At 42.8% G+C, this 17,600-nt stretch overlaps 1 protein-coding gene across 15 annotated transcripts in view; it reads right to left on the bottom strand.

Moving 5' to 3' along the window:
• The window catches only part of cadpsa (Ca2+-dependent activator protein for secretion a), a 583,962-nt gene that overhangs the window by 340,156 nt on the left and 226,206 nt on the right, over window positions 1-17,600 (bottom strand). For all 15 annotated transcript variants that reach the window (XM_086001517.1, XM_086001514.1, XM_086001512.1 and 12 more), the window contains exons 4-5: window positions 6,335-6,415; window positions 1,150-1,386 (exon numbers count right to left, since the gene is read on the bottom strand). In XM_086001517.1, the coding sequence (XP_085857643.1) occupies window positions 1,150-1,386; window positions 6,335-6,415 (318 nt within the window). The remainder of the gene's footprint in view (window positions 1-1,149; window positions 1,387-6,334; window positions 6,416-17,600) is intronic.

Genomic DNA, 17,600 nt, shown 5'->3' with positions numbered 1-17,600 from the left:
AGCAATTGCAAGTGATTCTCTGGCTATCACTGGATAGATAAGAGTGGTACCAGGCGAGGACAGTCCCACCCAGCTGGACAATGGAGGAGTAGCGTTGGAGGAGGATGGTGCGGTCAACCGTGTCAAAGGCTGCAGACAGGTCAAGAAGGATAGTTTACCACGGTCACAGTCACATAGGATGTCATTTGTGACTTTGATAAGAGCAGTTTCTGTACTGTGGCAGGGACGGAAACGAGATTGGAAGGATTCAAACATGGAGTTGCCGGAACAATGGGCACGGATTTGGGAGCTGACAACAGGTTCAAGGTCTTTGGAGAGGAAAGGGAGGTTGGAGATGGGTCGGTGGTTTGCAACTACAGAGGGGTCAAGGGTGGGTTTTTTGAGGAGAGGGATGATGATAGCAGATTTGAAGGGGAGGGGGACAGTACCTGAGGACAGAGAACCATTATCAATATCAACTAACATGGGGGCCAGGAAGGGAAAAAAAGATGAGCTCAGAGAGGGCATGAGGGGAGATAGCAGTGAAATTAGAGACAGGTGAGAGTTCAGAGCTAGCGCAAGCTGGATCCTTGGGGGATGTTGGGTCTTGTGGGCTTGGGGGAGGGATAGAAGCAGCAGAGGCTGGTCTCAATCTTTGTGACAAAGAAATCCATGAGCTCCTCGCACTTGTTGTTGAAGGTGAGGGTGGAGGAGGTAGGAGAAAGAGATTTAAGATGGTCTGTAGTGGAGAAGAGAAGTCGGGGGTTATCTTTGCATTCCAGGATGATTCTGGAATAGTGAGCAGTTTAATAGAATGGAAAGCCCTAGATTCTCCTTCATGAATTCCTATTCTTAGCTAAGTAACGTAGGGAGAAACTAAGCCAAGCCAATGTATTTCTCTGAGGTTTGGCTCAGAGCAAAGTAAAGCATTTCATCTGAGGAGGAGGAGAGGGAAAAGAAAATCCGTGGGCAGGTTAACTACAAAGTTAGTCGCCTAGACAGAGGCCTGAAATATACCACTTGTCCGATCAGTTTGTCTTGGGTGGACCTAATTAGGTTGTAACAATATCATAAAATGGGAAGATCAAAGAAAGGTATTCTTGTTTGACAAATCACATTATTCTGGCTTTACAACTTACATTACAAAAATAATGTTTGCTGTCCTCTCACCTCAAGTGTAAAAGACAGTACAACATCAGATTTGGAGAGCTGGTTTTCATTTTCCTCCCCCATGTCAATGATGGAGGTATTATGACTGCGTTTCAGCTTCTGAAGTTTGAATTCCGAGCCTCCTTTAGATACAGGCATACTCTCCAGATTTGCCATCAGTAGATTTACAGACGATTTAAGCTCCTCAATAAACATGTTCTCCATTTCTTTTGACACAAACTTTAGAAACTTGCGTTCCTACAAAACAGTGACAGAAATGTTATGCAATAATTGCATTTATTACGCAAAGCAAGTGTACTATTCATTTTACATGGAGTAATCATCATTCTTCAAAAAAGTTACCTTCTACATACCATGAGTTAGACATCCAACTAGTAAGGAAATCACAGCAATCTTGTCATTTTAAAGAATTTCTACTATCCATGTGACCTTCCTATTCCATATATAACCTAATAAAGGGACCTTTTCCCAGAAGAGGAAAACCAGCATAAGTTTGGCTATGATATCACGGAATCCCACTTCCATTGTACAAGGCGACTTAGCCTTTTGAAGCTTTTTTTAAATGAGGTTGTTGGCAAAGAAAGTCAACATGATTAACAGTAATGAGAAATGAATTTGGTCAAAGATGAATGTAAAAAAAAAAATCAAAAGTGAAAATGTGCTAGCACAGCAAACATATTTACAAAACCATTTAGATGACCTCCAGTCTAAAGTCAGTAAGTGAGAAGGGCAGAAAGCAGAACGTGCGGAGAAGAACTTTATTTGAATATAGAATATCCTACTTAAAAATTAATAATCTTTGCTTTGCTACTTTTGTTATTATCCACAGACCGTGGATAACTAGCCCAAACAATTAATCTGTAAATGGAAAGAGAGCCAGTCTGTTTAGTATCCAGGGCAGAGTCAGGAGCAGACTAACCACATGGAAAATCTTCAGTTTTCTTGAGTGCCCCCATGAATGGTTCCATAGCACTGTATCGGCGTTTCCTTTTTCCACGAGCATCCCATAGAATTCCGCGACCTTTTGGAGAAGTCAGTATGCCCCTAGGCAGTGTTAGGACAGCTCTGCCTTTATATGTGATGTCTTTTTTCGTGTGCAAATTAGAGCAATAATCTCAAGTGAAGGTGTGCGGCTTACTCCAAATGGTTGCTTTGTGAACGTCCATTGAAGGTATCTGTTTGAATGAATAGCGGAATGAATTCCAACCTACTCAAAGTAAGGAGGAGAAGTGTTCTGTCCCCTGTTAGCCAATAATTATGCAGATGCAATACACTAACTAGTGAACATTTACATGTTGAATTTTATGCTTCCTTGCAGTTTGAAATTAAATGGGAAAAAATATAGCACAGTTACTTCTAGAGTCAGGTGCAAGTAAAACACCACCCTTGATAGGAAGTTGGGGTGAGGACCAGCTTATTGTAATGTTCAACAACACAGACAAGCTCAGTGACCGGGGTATGTAGTTCACACACTATTTAGACCGCCCAACCCCTGAAACAGTCAATCAGAGACAAATGGCCAAAATCAGGACTTTCAAATATTCCAGATGTTCTCAAGATGTGGGCAACACTGGCAAGACCACATTTATTGCCCATCCCTAGTTACCCTGAGAAGGTGGCAGTGGGCCTCCACATTGAATAGCTACAGTCCTTGTGGTGATGGTGAACTTCATAGTGATTACTTACAACTGGTGGCTTGCTAGGCCCCTTCAGCCAGCATTAAAAGTCAATGCCATAATGTAGGACTAGAGTCACATGCAGGGCAGACTGGGTAACAGTGACAGGCTCCCTTCTCTGAAGGACATTACTGAACTAGTTGGGTTTTTACAACAATTCGGAAGCTTTCATGGTTATTTTTCTGGTGCTAGTCCAGTTTCCCAGATTTAGTGAATTTAATTTCACAATTTGCAATGGTGGGATTTGAACTCAATACTGCTAGTCCAGTACCAGAACCACTAGCCTGCTAACGTATATTTTTTAATGCAGGATATAGGACTATGGTTATAGTCCATGCATCTGTGATGGGTGACAGAGGGTAGCAACTAGCAGCTTCGGTCATGTGGCTATAACTGTTACTGATTGGTGAATAGGCAGTACTAACGTTGAATTTCTACGGGGTTTCTCCCATAACTTTGGTGGAAGATCTGCATAAACCCCGGCGAAAGGACACAAATGCCATTTCTCCAGGATTTCCGTGGATGTTCCAAAGAGGTTACGGTGGATGCTCAGGAGAGCCCCAGTGGATATTCAACTCCTTAGAGGGCCGTAAATGCATTTAACATTTCTAACAGATGATTTGATTATGAACTGTGCTTATCTGGAACTCCAATACTGACAACAGAAACATAGTTAGACCTGGCATGAGAAGGTTTTCTCCGTGAGCTGAATCTGAAGGAAAGCCTTCCTTTATTTAATGGCTAACTTCTCACTGTACAAGTACAACTGGGAATAGGAAGAGGATGACTTGTGGTCCTGCTTGTGCTTTTTGATCTCAACAACTGCAGTTTTCAAGACTATCCAGCTTTAATGATGTTCTAAATAAATTGTAGCCTTTATTAGCCCTCCTAATAGGATCTGACAGAGCAAGTACATAACAAAAGTTGTAGACTGGAAGAAAGCAATAGACATGATTGTTGTTTAGTGGAATGGCCTTCCTGCAGTTGATGGTAATTTAGAAACTAGGGCTTGACATAAATCAGAAATGTTATTTTTAGTTTTAAATCAAACAGAAACTTAAAATACTGGAGGCCACAGCCTGGGGGTGGAAAATGTACTTTTGAGAAAGTGTTCAAGCCGATTGCAGAAAAATAGCCAAGTTTGGCAATGGGGAGGAGAAGGTCTGGTCTTATAAATGAAGCAAAAGAGAGTTCATATAATCTGACACTTACTAAATAGATCATAAAGAAACATGAATCTTCATTGGATTGGTTAGTTCACCTGGAATATATATCAGATGATGAAGTAGAAATTGCATTCATTGTAAGTGTACATTGTCATTATTTAGAAATTCCACATTGTTTTCAGCATAATTTCAGGGCAAAATCTGGAAAAGTAATTTTTTTTTAGCAGCAAAATGGGGTGAGAGCCATTTACACATGGTTTCAACCCCAGAATTGATTGCTACCCAAATTCTCTTGCGCTTTTTGACCCTTCCTGCGATTCGCCCACCCGAGTCAACGCGTTTACAGATATTATAATGAAGGCCAGTATTTCTGCAGCTCCGAGTTTCCTGTTTTTACACATGCAATGTACTTGGGGCTAAGTTAGACCCCAATATCAGCCTAGGTGCAATACAGCATACATTTGGCAAGTGACTGACGTACTCTACTGGAGAGCCTTCATCTCAGCCTCTGCTGGAAAGGTGCCCCAAGCACACACTCCCCATTCCTCTGGCTCCCTTGTACACTATGAATCACATAACATATTTGTGATGTTTAGTCTTTCTAACTGTTGAATAATTCTTCAGCAAACTGTGGAAAAATCACTGGCTAATGGTGTATAAGAATTTACATAAATTATTGAAATTATGAACTTAGCGTTTGCTGTCGATGTGCATTTCTGGCACATCTAAGCTTTGAATAATCCATCCTAATGAGCACAATGTTTATTGATAACTTTAGCTTTTTAATTTCAATTACAGTAAAAATAATTTAGCAAATGGTATTACACATGTAACGTATCCAGTACCTTCAATATTATACATAATAATGTCAATATATGGCCTACATTTAATCATTTTGAAGGCACAAAGGGCTGGACTTTCCTCTACTGTGCCAGCCAATGTCTGTGCACTAGCGTGCATCCATTCCAAAAATTAAAACTAAAACAAAAAAAGTGATGCCACAGAGGAACAAACTTGGCCTGGATTTTCTCAGAGCTGCTCTTGCTCTACCGCCATAATTTTGCTAAAAGTGTAGCAGGAACCCAACATACACCTGAAAATGGGGTAGCTGCCGCACTTTAAGTGAAATTATGCCAGCGAAGTGGGAGCAGCTCCAAGGAAGTTCCCAGCCAAGGGTGTATTTGGGAACTGTATTGTATGAGTGTAAAGGACTGTTAATGCATTGGCCAGATGGGGCACTTGGATGAAGGTCTTGTGATAGCCTGGTACTGATGCTGCAATGTGCTATACCACTGCATGACCAACTGCTGTTTATAATTAACATGTGTATCATTATTTCTTCACACACTTGAATTATCATGAGCTTCTTCTGTGAGATCACATAATATAACAAAAACATGAAGGATAAAGTATAGGCTGGATTATGTTTCAAAGTAGTAATATGATAATAGCTTCAGATGGCACTAGAGCAATTTATCAATGTCATCTAAACAAGATATTTTCTGTCCTTAATACATACTCAAGTGGTGCAATTTTATTCCACTGAGATTATTTTTGATGGTGGCAAATGCTACAGTGTACAGTGGTGGGTGGCAAGCTTCCTTGATTGAATCACTTGCTTGGAACTGAAGTGCTAATGGCTTTTATTTCATTGCATGCTATAGAGGAACAGCATACCATAAGTACCTTATAGCATGAGACAAATGACAACAGCACTACAGAAATCAACCATAATCTTTATATCTAGCGGGTAGGAAAAAAATCAAATTGCAGTGTTACAGCTGAATTTTAATGGCAAGTTTGAGGGTAAATGTTAGGCATGAGTTATTTTTACTCAGTTTGAAATTGTACTGTGGCTAGACAAAGATAAAAGGTTCTCTGTAAAAGATTAAATTTAACAGCTGGATTATGTAATGGTTCTCAGAATGTATTTATTTCTCCTGGCTGTCTCTGAAGCCATGATATGCTTGCAGTGCATTCACCAGAAACCACTCGAGGAATAAATCTTGACAGTGTAGACAGTAAGCTCTACTAAGTGATATAACTTACTGTAGAGTCAATTATTTGTTCAGGATAATAGTCAGTGGCAAAGTCACAGTTTTTAACTTCTGTACTTTATACAAATCAGCAAAGATAATTTCCATCAGAAACAGTTTGAATACTATTTGAATACATTAAGATATTCTGAAATTACAATGTTTCATAGAAATTCAACTAAAAGAGATGAAAATTAAAATGGCTTCTATGTCTCACAGATGAAAATGTAAAGAGCAGATGGAGGAAAGCGTAGTGCAAAGAAGGGGGCGGAAATCTGTTGGTATTTTGTGCTGTCTTTTTACTCACCCTTGCTATTTGATCTGCCATCTGAAGTCGCCCATCCAGCTCCCGTCTGATTTGAGCTGCCTGCTCATCTGGGTTATCAAGCTGTAAATGTAATAGAAAAATTTAAAATTTAAAATTCTGTTTTGATTTACTGCCACTGCTGTGAAAGAGAAGCAAATTAAGAACGACTCTTAATGGTCACTGTTGAATCACATTCTGTATGCAATGATGCCTGCTATGACTAACCTGACTGCCCTTACACCAAAAGTACATGAGTAGACACAAATATTAAACAAGAATTCTCTGGAACATTGTTACTCTCATGACTCACTGGTTGAGAAATATGGTGTTATACAGAATTTGGTAAAAGCTATTGAAATGTTTTTCTTTGTTGTGTAATACATTCATATACAGTCATTTATGATCCATTATATGCTTTTCATTACAAGGACTATTTCCTTCAAGGATGAACTAACTACTTCCGGTTATTTCCTGACATATTAAAATGCAGGGAACTGCTTTTTCCAAGGATGAGAATGTAATCTTGGACCAGCTGTGGTGTATTTGCCTCAAGTTCCAGTGCCAGAGATTAAGCTATTATCAATGCAAAGGGCTTAGATTTCCCTCTATTAACACATTGGAAATCAAGTATGACACTAATGCAGAGGAAGGAGAGCAAAAATTTGGCTCTAGCTTGTCTCAAGTCTGTGGCGTCGAGACTTGGTGTAGAGTGCCATCACCGAGCCCCGATGTGATTAAACCAGGGGAGAAATTAAATTAAATATTGTGGGGTAGAGTTTCCGCTTTGGATGCAATCGGCAATTGCGGTGCAAATTGCAGCCATTTTGCAAAGTGTTTCCCCTCCCCTGCAATCGAGTTTCCACTCAAACTTATTTGCATATCGCCGAATGCTAAATCTGCCCTAAACCAGTGCAATTGGACAGCGTTTTAAAACAGATTGTTTTTGTTTTAATTTTGCTTTTAAAATATTCTTTAATGTATTTAAGAATGGTAACTTAGTGAAGTTCAATTAAAACAGCTGAAAATGGGTTTAACTACAAAAATAAGCATTTTTAATCACACTGTCAATCCCCCACCTCTGAGTAACCAGATTTTAAATGACTGAAATTCACTTTAAAAAACATAGGAAAACAATTTTCTAGTTATATTGAGGTACAGTAGTCAGTTTCTCAGTAAATTAAAACAAAAATTACATTCAAAACCTTTTAAAACATACCTTTTAGTGTCCTTGCACCCAAAAACAGCTTAATTTTTGGAGCCTCCTCGAAGGCCCGCAAACGAGTGCAATTAGCAGAAACGTCCAATGGTGATTAATTCACCCTGGGATGTGCCCAATTTTGTGGGCGGGACCTTTTTCCAGCACGATGTTTAAAACCAGTGACAAGATCGCGGGAACTCAAATTGCGCTGAATGCAAATTGCACTTTAAATTCTGCGATCCTTTGTGCTGGTTACGTCGGAAAAAAACCCAGTCCAATCAAGCGGAAACTCCAGGCCTAGATTTTTTAAATTTTAAAATGGATTTCATTGTAATATCCTATTTGAGAAAAAATTCCAACATTTTCGGCTCAAGAATGCAAATTACATCAGTTTTTCCCCCATTCCTAAAGTACTAAAATTGATTTTTTGCATTGAACTTGTAACAATTCTTGCCCACCCTTTACAGGGTATCATTATTCACGTTTTCTCTGCTGAAAGCATGAGTGATGCATAATGATGAAGCAATGATGCCTAATATTTGTACTTCAAACAGATGTGCTAATTGTTTGCTATAGCCTTAACAATAAGAGAATCTTTTTGTTTTACATAATGATATTTATCATATCTCAAAGGGAAGCTCTTTTAGTTTTACAGATGCTAGCAGTGACTTCTTCATCGGAAATGGATGAAAGATTTAACATAAGAACATAAGAAATAGGAGCAGGAGTAGGCCAATCGGCCCCTCGAGCCTGCTCCGCCATTCAATAAGATCATGGCTGATCTGATCCTAACCTCAAATCTACTTTCACTCTCCATCCCAGCCGAACCCATGTGATCTCCCGGGAGAGGCGAAAAACCAGATAAAAAACCCAATGGCCAATTTGGGAGAAAAAATCTGGGAAATTCCTCTCCGACCCATCTAGGTGATCGAAACTCATCCAGGAGATCACTCTGTCCCTGTATTTCCTGCAGTAATTACCTTCTGTAAGAGGTGATCTCCACCCCAGCCAGGAACAGGCCCAATTTACTCTTGAAGGACTCCTAGCTGGCAGCCTGTTCCCGAGGTCTCCACTAATCCCTGTGAATAGAACCATCTCCTGAAATCTAACACAGAATTAGAACACAAGAAGTAGGAGCAGGACCAGGCTATTTGCAGCCAGGATGATTGGTGTGCCATTCACTTGTAGACAACTTGTTCAATTAAATGAGTAATGTGGCCCCTACAAAACCAGTCGGCCTGGCCCTGCTGCTACATGGCATTTATTCAGTCCTTTGAGGAGGCCAGCTGCATCGGTCAGATGTAGCGATGCCTCAAAAGGCCTAATCTATCTCCACCCAACAACCCCCACCCCCATCCTCCCCACAAATGTTACCACATGATCAAGATCTTCTGGCTGTTGGAGATTAACAGCCAGAAGATCCTTCTCCTGGAGAGGTGACACACAGCTGCAAGCCTGAAAGTCCTGCAACTGTTCCTCACTTTCTGGGTTAGGGTGTTGGGCTCATGCCAGGGTTCTCCAGGGCCATGCTAATGGCTCGAGACAGGAAATCCTGGACAGAACAGGAGTAGTAGACTTTGGGTACCCTGCTCCTGTCATGGGGGGGTGGGAAGGGCAGGAGAATCTGCCCTATTTTCTTTTCATATGTACCTGCACTGTACTTGCTGAGGTCATTTCACCATCCATCTTATAACACTCGAAATTAATCAATCTTCTTATTGATTTAATAATAAAAGCCACTAATTCAATACGCCTGACACTCATCAACGATAAGCACGAATATTTGGATCACATTCAACTCAGTCTAACCGTTACAGGAAACAAGAATTTAGGAGTTAGGAATAAAGAAGTATCAAGCTGATAATTGTCTAAATCTGTCGAATTTAATCTGTGCAAACATGAACTCAAACAAATTACACAGGGCAGCAAACCCACACAATAAGCTTTACATACCATTAGGAATTTATTAAATGTGCCTTCCAGAAATTATATTCTATGATGAGTAATTGCTTTTGTTTCCCTTTATAAGAACTCAAAGTGGCAACAGCGTCAAGCTTACAAATTCCTAATAAAGCAGAATTGGTGAATCTATGAGCAAAATATTAAAAGATAAAGGCAAGCTGGAGCTTAATAAGGTGGAAGTGTAACACAGCAAAGAGCTCACCATAAACACATCAAACAAACTATCCACAATTTGACCTTACAAACTAGTGTGTGTTCACTTCTCAAGCACAATTCTCTTTTATTGACTTGAACAGCTTACAGTATTCCCTAACCACCCACTGATACTGGGCCACTGCAGCTTCCAAGAGCCACTGACTAATACCGCTGAGCACCTCCGACATTATTTTACATTATTATGAACTTGTTTTATCTCAACATCCCCCTGATTTTTTTGTTTATTCGTTTATGGGATGTGGGCGTCGCTGGCAAGGCCAGCATTTATTGTCCATCCATAACTGCCGTTGAGAAGGAGGTGGTGAGCCGCCTTCTTGAACCGCTGCAGTCAGTGTGGTGATGGTACTCCCACAGTGCTGTTAGGGAGGGAGTTCCAGGATTTTGACCCGGCGACGATGAAGGATCGGCGATATACTTCTAAGTCAGGATGGTGTTTGACTTGGAGGGGAACTTGGAGGTGGTGGTGTTCCCATGCGTCTGCTGCCCTTGTCCTTCTAGGTGGAAGAGGTCGCAGGTTTGGGAGGTGCTGCCGAAGGAGCCTTGGCGAGTTGCTGCAGTGCATCTTGTAGATGGTACACACTGTAGCCACGGTACGCCGCTGGTGGAGGGAGTGAATGTTTAAGGTGGTGGATGGGGTGCCAATTAAGTGGGCTGCTTTGTCCTGGATGGTGTTGAGCTTCTTGAGTGTTGTTGGAGCTGCACTCATCCAGGCAAGTGGAGAGTATTCCATCACACTCTTTACTTGTGCCTTGTAGATGGTGGAAAGGCTTTGGGGAGTCAGGAGGTGAGACACTCGCCGCAGAATACCCAGCCTCTGACCTGCTCTTGTTGCCACAGTATTTATGTGGCTGGTCCAGTTAAGTTTTTGGTCAATGGTGACCCCCAGGATGTTGATGGTGGGGGATTTGGTGATGGTAATACCGTTGAATGTCAAGGGAAGGTGGTTAGACTCTCGCTTGTTGGAGAAAGTCATTGCCTGGCACTTGTGTGGCGCGAATGTTACCTGCCACTTATCGGCCCAAGCCTGAACGTCGTCCAGGTCTTGTTGCATGCGGGCATAGACTGCTTCATTATCTGAGGAGTTGTGAATGGCACTGAACACTGTGCAGTCATCAGCAAACATCCCCATTTCTGACCTTAGGTTGGAGGGAAGGTCATTGATGAAGCAGCTGAAGATGGTTGGGCCTAGGACACTGCCCTGAGGAACTCCTGCAGCGGTGTCCTGGGGCTGTGATGATTGTCCTTCAACCACCACAACCATCTTCCTTTGTGCTAGGTATGACTCCAGCCAGTGGAGCGTTTTCCCCCCGATTCCCATTGACTTCAGTTTTACTAGAGCTCCCTGATGCCACACTCGGTCAAATGCTGCCTTGATGTCAAGGGCAGCCACTCTCAACGCAACTCTGGAAATCAGCTCCTTTGTCCATGTTTGGACCAAGGCTGTAACGTGGTTGGGAGCCATGTGTTCTTGGCGGAACCCAAACTGGGCATCCGTGAGCAGGTTATTGGTGAGTAAGTGCCACTTGATACCACTTTCGATGACACCTTCCATCACTTTGCTGATGATTGAGAGTAGACTGATGGGGCGGTAATTGGCCGGATTGGATTTGTCCTGCTTTTTGTGGACAGGACATACCTGGGCAGTTTTCCACCTTGTCGGATAGATGCCAGTGTTGTAGCTGCCCTGGAACAACTTGGCTAGAGGCGCAGCTAGTTCTGGAGCACAAGTCTTTAGCACGATAGCCGGGACCCATAGCCTTTGCTGTACCCAGTGCACTCATCTGTTTCTTGATATTACGTGGAGTGAATCGAATTGGCTGAAGACTGGTTTCTGTGATGGTGGGGACCTCAGGAGTAGGCCGATGTGGATCATCCACTCGGCACTTCTGGCTGAAGATGGATGCAAACGTTTCAGGCTTGTCTTTTGCACTCACGTGCTGGGCTCCACCATCATTGAGGATGGGGTTTTCATGGAGCCACCTCCTCCCGTTAGTTGTTTAATGGTCCACCACCATTCATGACTGGATATGGTAGGACTGCAGAGCTTTGATCTGATCTGTTGATTGTGGGATCGCTTAGCCCTGTCTATAACATGCTGCTTCCGCTTTTTAGCATCCTGTGCTGCAGCTTCCCCAGATTGGCACCTTATTTTTAGGTACGCCTGGTGCTGCTCCTGGCACGCTCTTCTACACTCCTTATTGAACCAGGGTTGGTCCCCTGGCTTGATGGTAATGGTAGGGTGAGGGATATGCTGGGTCGTGAGCTTACAGAATGTGGTGGAATACAATTCTGCTGCTGCTGATGGCCCACAGCGCCTCATGGATGCCCAGTTTTGAGCTGCTAGATCTGTTCTGAATCTATCTCATTTAGCACGATGGTAGTACTGAAGGGGTAATTACTAGTCCTAGCCCTTTTTGGGCTACCCCAGATCAGTCGTATTCCCCAGACGTTCACATTCAACTAAAGTTAGAGATAGCTGAATTCTATAAGATGCTTAATTGGGTCTAAAGGTCCAGGATATCTCTCTCTAAAGGAAAGGAACGACTTGAAGATGTTACCGTCTTCCAGTTAGCACTTTTAATAAGTTTAACTAGACTGTAACCTTCCGGATATTATGAGGGTCCGGAATACTCCCCCAGAATTCTGTTACTCCTCACCAAAGAGTGTACAGAGATTGAGTTCGCGAGTTTGATGCAGAAATACTATGAGACTATTCTAAAAATATATAGATTTATTAAAGAACTGACATGTAGTAAACAGCTGGTGATTCAATCGCAACTTTAACAGTTTAAAATACAAATAGCTTACAATTCTTCTCAGAGATCCTTATTCTCAAATCTTAACTTCGTTACATTTTTACATTTCTTAGTCTTATTTCTAATCCAGAATATCCACCAAAATCAAAGTATCTCCTGATCCCCGAGACTCAAAGAGTTAAAAACTTACAGAGCCTGCCTCTGAAGTTGAGAATTGCTCGCCTCTTCCAGCGACTTCTGACTTTCTATCTGAAAGTTCCATATTTTATACTCCTTCTCGGTAGTATATCCTTTGGAGTTTTCTGCTGATATAAGCTAATTATCTCTAGTCATATCTCTGCTGACTTCTTTCTCCTGTTACTGTCAATTCAGCTGTTAACTTTCAGAAATAACAACAGAAAATGCTGGAAATACTCAGCAGGCCAGGCAGCATCCGTGGAGAGAGAAACAGAGTTAACGTTTCAGGTCTGGGATCCTTCATCAGAACTGGAAAAAGCTGGAGATGTAACAGATATTAAGCAGGTGCAGAGATGGGGAGGGGGGGGGGGTTAGAACATAACATAAGAAATAGGAGCAGGAGTAGGCCAATCGCCCCCTCGAGCCTGCTTCGCCATTCAATAAGATCATGGCTGATCTGATCCTAACCGCCAATCTACTATCACAGAACCATCTCCTGAATCTAACAGAATTAGACACACGAAATAGGAGCAGGATCAGGCTACACGGCCCCTGGGCCCACTCCGCTACCCACAGGGCCATGACCGATCCGAACCTAGACTCATGTCCAAATTCCTGCCCGCTCCCCGTAACCCTTAATTCCCTTTACTTCTAGGAAACTGTCTATTTCTGTTTTAAATTTATGTAATGATGTAGCTTCTACAGCTTTTTGGGGCAGCATATTCCATGGACCTACCACCCTCTGAGTGAAGTAGTTCCTCCTCATCTCAGTTTTGAAAGAGCAGCCCCTTATTCTAAGACTATGCCCCCTAGTTCTAGTTTCACCCATCATCGGGAACATCCTCCCCGCATCCACCCGATCCAACCCCTTCACAATCTTATATGTTTCAATAAGATCGCCTCTCATTCTTCTGAACTCCAATGAGTAGAGTCCCAATCTACTCAACCTCTCCTCATATGTCCATCCCCTCATCCCCGGGATTAACCGAGTGAACCTTCTTTGTACTGACTCGAGAGCAAGTATGTCTTTTCTTAAGTGTGGACACCAAAACTGTATGCAGTATTCCAGGTGCGGTCTCACCAATACCTTGTACAACTGAAGCAATGCCTCCCTATTTTTATATTCTATCCCCCTAGCAATGAAAGCCAACATTCCATTGGCCTTCTTAATCACTTGCTGCACCTGCATACTAACCTTTTGAGTTTCGTGCACCAGGACCCCCAGATCCCTTTGTACTTCAGTACTTTCCAGTTTCTTGCCATTAAGATAATAACTTGCTCTACGATTTTTCCTGCCAAAGTGCATAACCTCACACTTTCCAGTATTGTATTCCATCTGCCAAATCTCTGCCCACTTACTTAGCCTGTCTATGTCCCCTTGCAGGTTTTTTATGTCCTCCTCACTCACTACTTTCCCTCCCATCTTAGTATCATCTGCAAACTTTGATATGTTACACTCGGTCCCCTCCTCCAAATCGTTAATATAGATTGTAAAGAGTTGGGGACCCAGCACTGACCCCTGCGGAACACCACTAGTTACTGATTGCCAGTCTGAGAATGAACCATTTATCCCAACTCTCTGCCTTCTGTTAGATAGCCAATCCTCTATCCATGCCAGAATATTACCCCCAATCCCGTGATTTTTTATCTTAAGCAATAATCTTTTGTGTGGCACCTTGTCAAATGCCTTTTGGAAGTCTAAATACACTACATCCACTGGTTCCCCTTTATCCACCCTATATGTTACTTCCTCAAAGAACTCCAGCAAATTTGTCAAACATGACTTCCCCTTCATAAAACCATGCTAACTTTGTCCTATTAAATTATGTTTATCCAAATGTCCTGTTACTGTCTCCTTAATAATGGACTCCAAAATTTTACCTACCACAGATGTTAGGCTATAGTTTCCAGCCTTCTGTCTACTGCCGTTTTTAAATAAGGGTGTTACATTAGCAGTTTTCCAGTCTGCCGGGACCTTTGCTGAGTCCAGGGAGTTTTGGAAAATTATTACCAATGCATCCACAATCCCTACCGCCACTGAGTGCAAGGAAGGAATAGAAAGAACATCCTGTACTTTTGTAAGAGGCAGGAAAGATAAAATGTTGCAAATGGGAATGGCAAAAATCATACTGCATGAAAAATGGGGGCAGGGATAATTATCTGAAATTGTTGAACTCAATGTTGAGTCCGGCAGGCTGCAAAGTGCCCAATCGAAAGATGAGGTGCTGTTCCTCGAGCTTACGTTGAGCTTCATTGGAACAATGCAATAGCCCGAGGACAGAGAGATCAGAGTGGGAGTGAAGCGGTGAATTAAAGTGACAGGCGACCGGAAGTTCAGGGTCACCCTTACGGACTGAACGGAGGTGTTCTGCAAAGCGGTCGCCCAATCTGCATTTGGTCTCCCCAGTGTAGAGGAGACCGCATCGTGAGCAGCAAATACAGTATATTAAATTGCAAGAAGTACAAGTAAATCGCTGTTTCACCTGGAAGGGGTGTTTGGGGCCCTGGACAGTGGGAAGGGAGGAGGTAAAAGGGCATGTGTTGCATCTCCTGTGCTTGCACGGGAAGGTGCCAGGTGAAGGAGCAGGGCTGTTGGGGGTGATTGAAGAGTGGACCAGGGTGTCGCGGAGGGAGCGGTCCCTTCGGAATGCTAAAAGGGGAGGTGAGGGGAAGATGTGTTTGGTGGTGGGATCATGTTGGAGGTGGCCGAAATGGCAGAGGATGATCCGTTGAATGTGGAGGCTGGTGGGGTGAAAGGTGAGGACAAGGGGAACCCTATCGTGGTTCTGGGAGGGAGGGGCAGGGGTGAAAGCAGAAGTGCGGGAAATAGAACGGACACGGTTAAGGGCCGTGTCAACCATGGTAGAGGGGAATCCTCGGTTGAGGAAAAAGGAAGACATGTCAGAAGCACTAGTATGGAAGGTGGCATCGTCAGAACAGACACGGCGGAGACGGAGAAACTGGGAGAATGGAATAGAGTCCTTCCAGGAAGCGGGGTGGGAGGAAGTGTAGTCCAGGTAGCTGTGGGAGTCGGTGGGCTTGTAGTGGATGTTTGTTGAAAGCCGATCGCCAGAAATGGAGACGGAGAAGTCAAGGAAGGGAAGGGAATAGTCGGAGATGGACCATGTGAAGGTGAGGGCAGGGTGGAAATTGGAAGTAAAGTGAATAAACTTATCTAGTTCAGGGCGAGAACAGGAAACAGCACCAATACAATCTTTCAGAATCCTGTCTGCTGTATAGGTGTTCAAAAACTTATCATAAAAAATGGTTATAACAGATTTATCTCTTTGATGCCATTCTTACGAAGGACTTCAATTCAATTCTAAATATCACCTTAACTGGTTATAAGCAGATGTTGTGTCTCCTAACTGTTCCATTTTCAGTACAAAAACCATGTGATTGCTTGGTGTCATCTATTGATTTCATATTTACCTTTTACAATATGTAAATCAAAAACACTTCAACTAGGGTGTTCCATGCATTTCTTAGCTACTTCAATTGGTTGTATTACAGACTTCTGTCTCCTTATTCTAAGTTTAACATAAAACTATTTTACGGCAGGTATTTCTTTTACTTGATGTCATTTTTTCAAAGGCACATGTTTTTTTAATGTTCTGTGCTTCTGCTCAAAGTGTTAGTTTATAACTGGGTATAGTTATTGTGTTTCTCCAAACTGCAGACTTCTTGGAAGCTGCAACCCTTTGCTTCAATAGGGCCATTGTCTCAGTATTAACAATCAATTCCCATTTCAAAAGCTTGTATGGTGTTTCCAACTTTTGCATTAACAAACCATCTTATCTCAGAAGCCTGTATTCACAGCTTGTGTCGTTGAGGCTTTTTAGATTTTTAAACCCAGTTTTCATGTTTTAATAAAGTCAAAAATTCCGTTCATAGGATGGTGTATCTTTCTGAAATATGGCTATTCCTTTACAGTGCCACACAACATGATGGAGGGTGTCCGCAGTGTGAAGACGGGACTTCGTCTCCACAATGACTGTGCGGTCATCACTGTTACCAATACTGTCATGGACAGATGGATCTGCGACAGGTAGACTGGTGAGGTCAAGTAGGTTTTTCCCCCATGTTGGTTTTCTCACCACCTGTCGCAGGCCCAGACTGGCAGTTATGTCCTTCAGGACTCGGCCAGCTCGGTCAGTAGTGGTGCTACCGAACCACTCTTGGTGATGGACATTGAAGTCTCCCACCCAGAGTACATTCTGTGCCCTTGCTACTCTCAGTGCTTCTTCCAAGTGGTGTTCAACATGGAGGAGTACTGATTCATCAACTGAGGGAGGGCGGTAGGTGGTAATCAGCAGGAGGTTTCCTTGCCCATGCTTGACCTGAAGCCATGAGACTGCATGTTGAGGACTCCCAGGGCCAATCCTTCCCGACTGTATACCACTGTGCTGCTGGTGGGACAGGACATACCCAGGGATGGTGATGGAGGAGTTTGGGACATTGACTGAAAGATATGATTCTGTCAGGCTGTTACTTGACTAGTCTGTAGGACAGCTCTCTCAATTTTGTCACAAGTCCCCAGATGTTAGTGAGGAGGACTTTGCAGGGTCGACTGGGTGTGCCGTTGCCGTGTCTGTAGCCGGTGCCGGGTGGTCCATCCAGTTTCATTCTTTTTAGTAGCGGTTTGTTACAACTGAGTGGCTTGCTAGGCTATTTCAGAGAGCAGTTAAGAGTCAACCACATTGCTGTGGGTCTGGAGTCACATATAGGCCAGACCAGGTAAGAACGGCAGATTTCCTTCCCTAAAGGACATTAGTGAACCAGATGGGTTTTTACGACAATCCGATAGTTTCATGGTCACCATTACTGATACGAGCGCTTCATTCCAGATTTATTTAATTAACTGAATTTAAATTCCCCAGCTACTGTGGTGGGATTTGAACTCCTGTCTCTGGGAATACTAGCCCAGTGACATTACCGCTACACTACCATTCCACTG

This window comes from Somniosus microcephalus, chromosome 11 (assembly GCF_052327205.1).
Source record: "Somniosus microcephalus isolate GS21.2 chromosome 11, FLI_Smic_1.0, whole genome shotgun sequence".
Lineage (NCBI taxonomy): Eukaryota > Metazoa > Chordata > Chondrichthyes > Squaliformes > Somniosidae > Somniosus > Somniosus microcephalus.
This window is presented reverse-complemented; position numbering and strand designations above follow the sequence as displayed.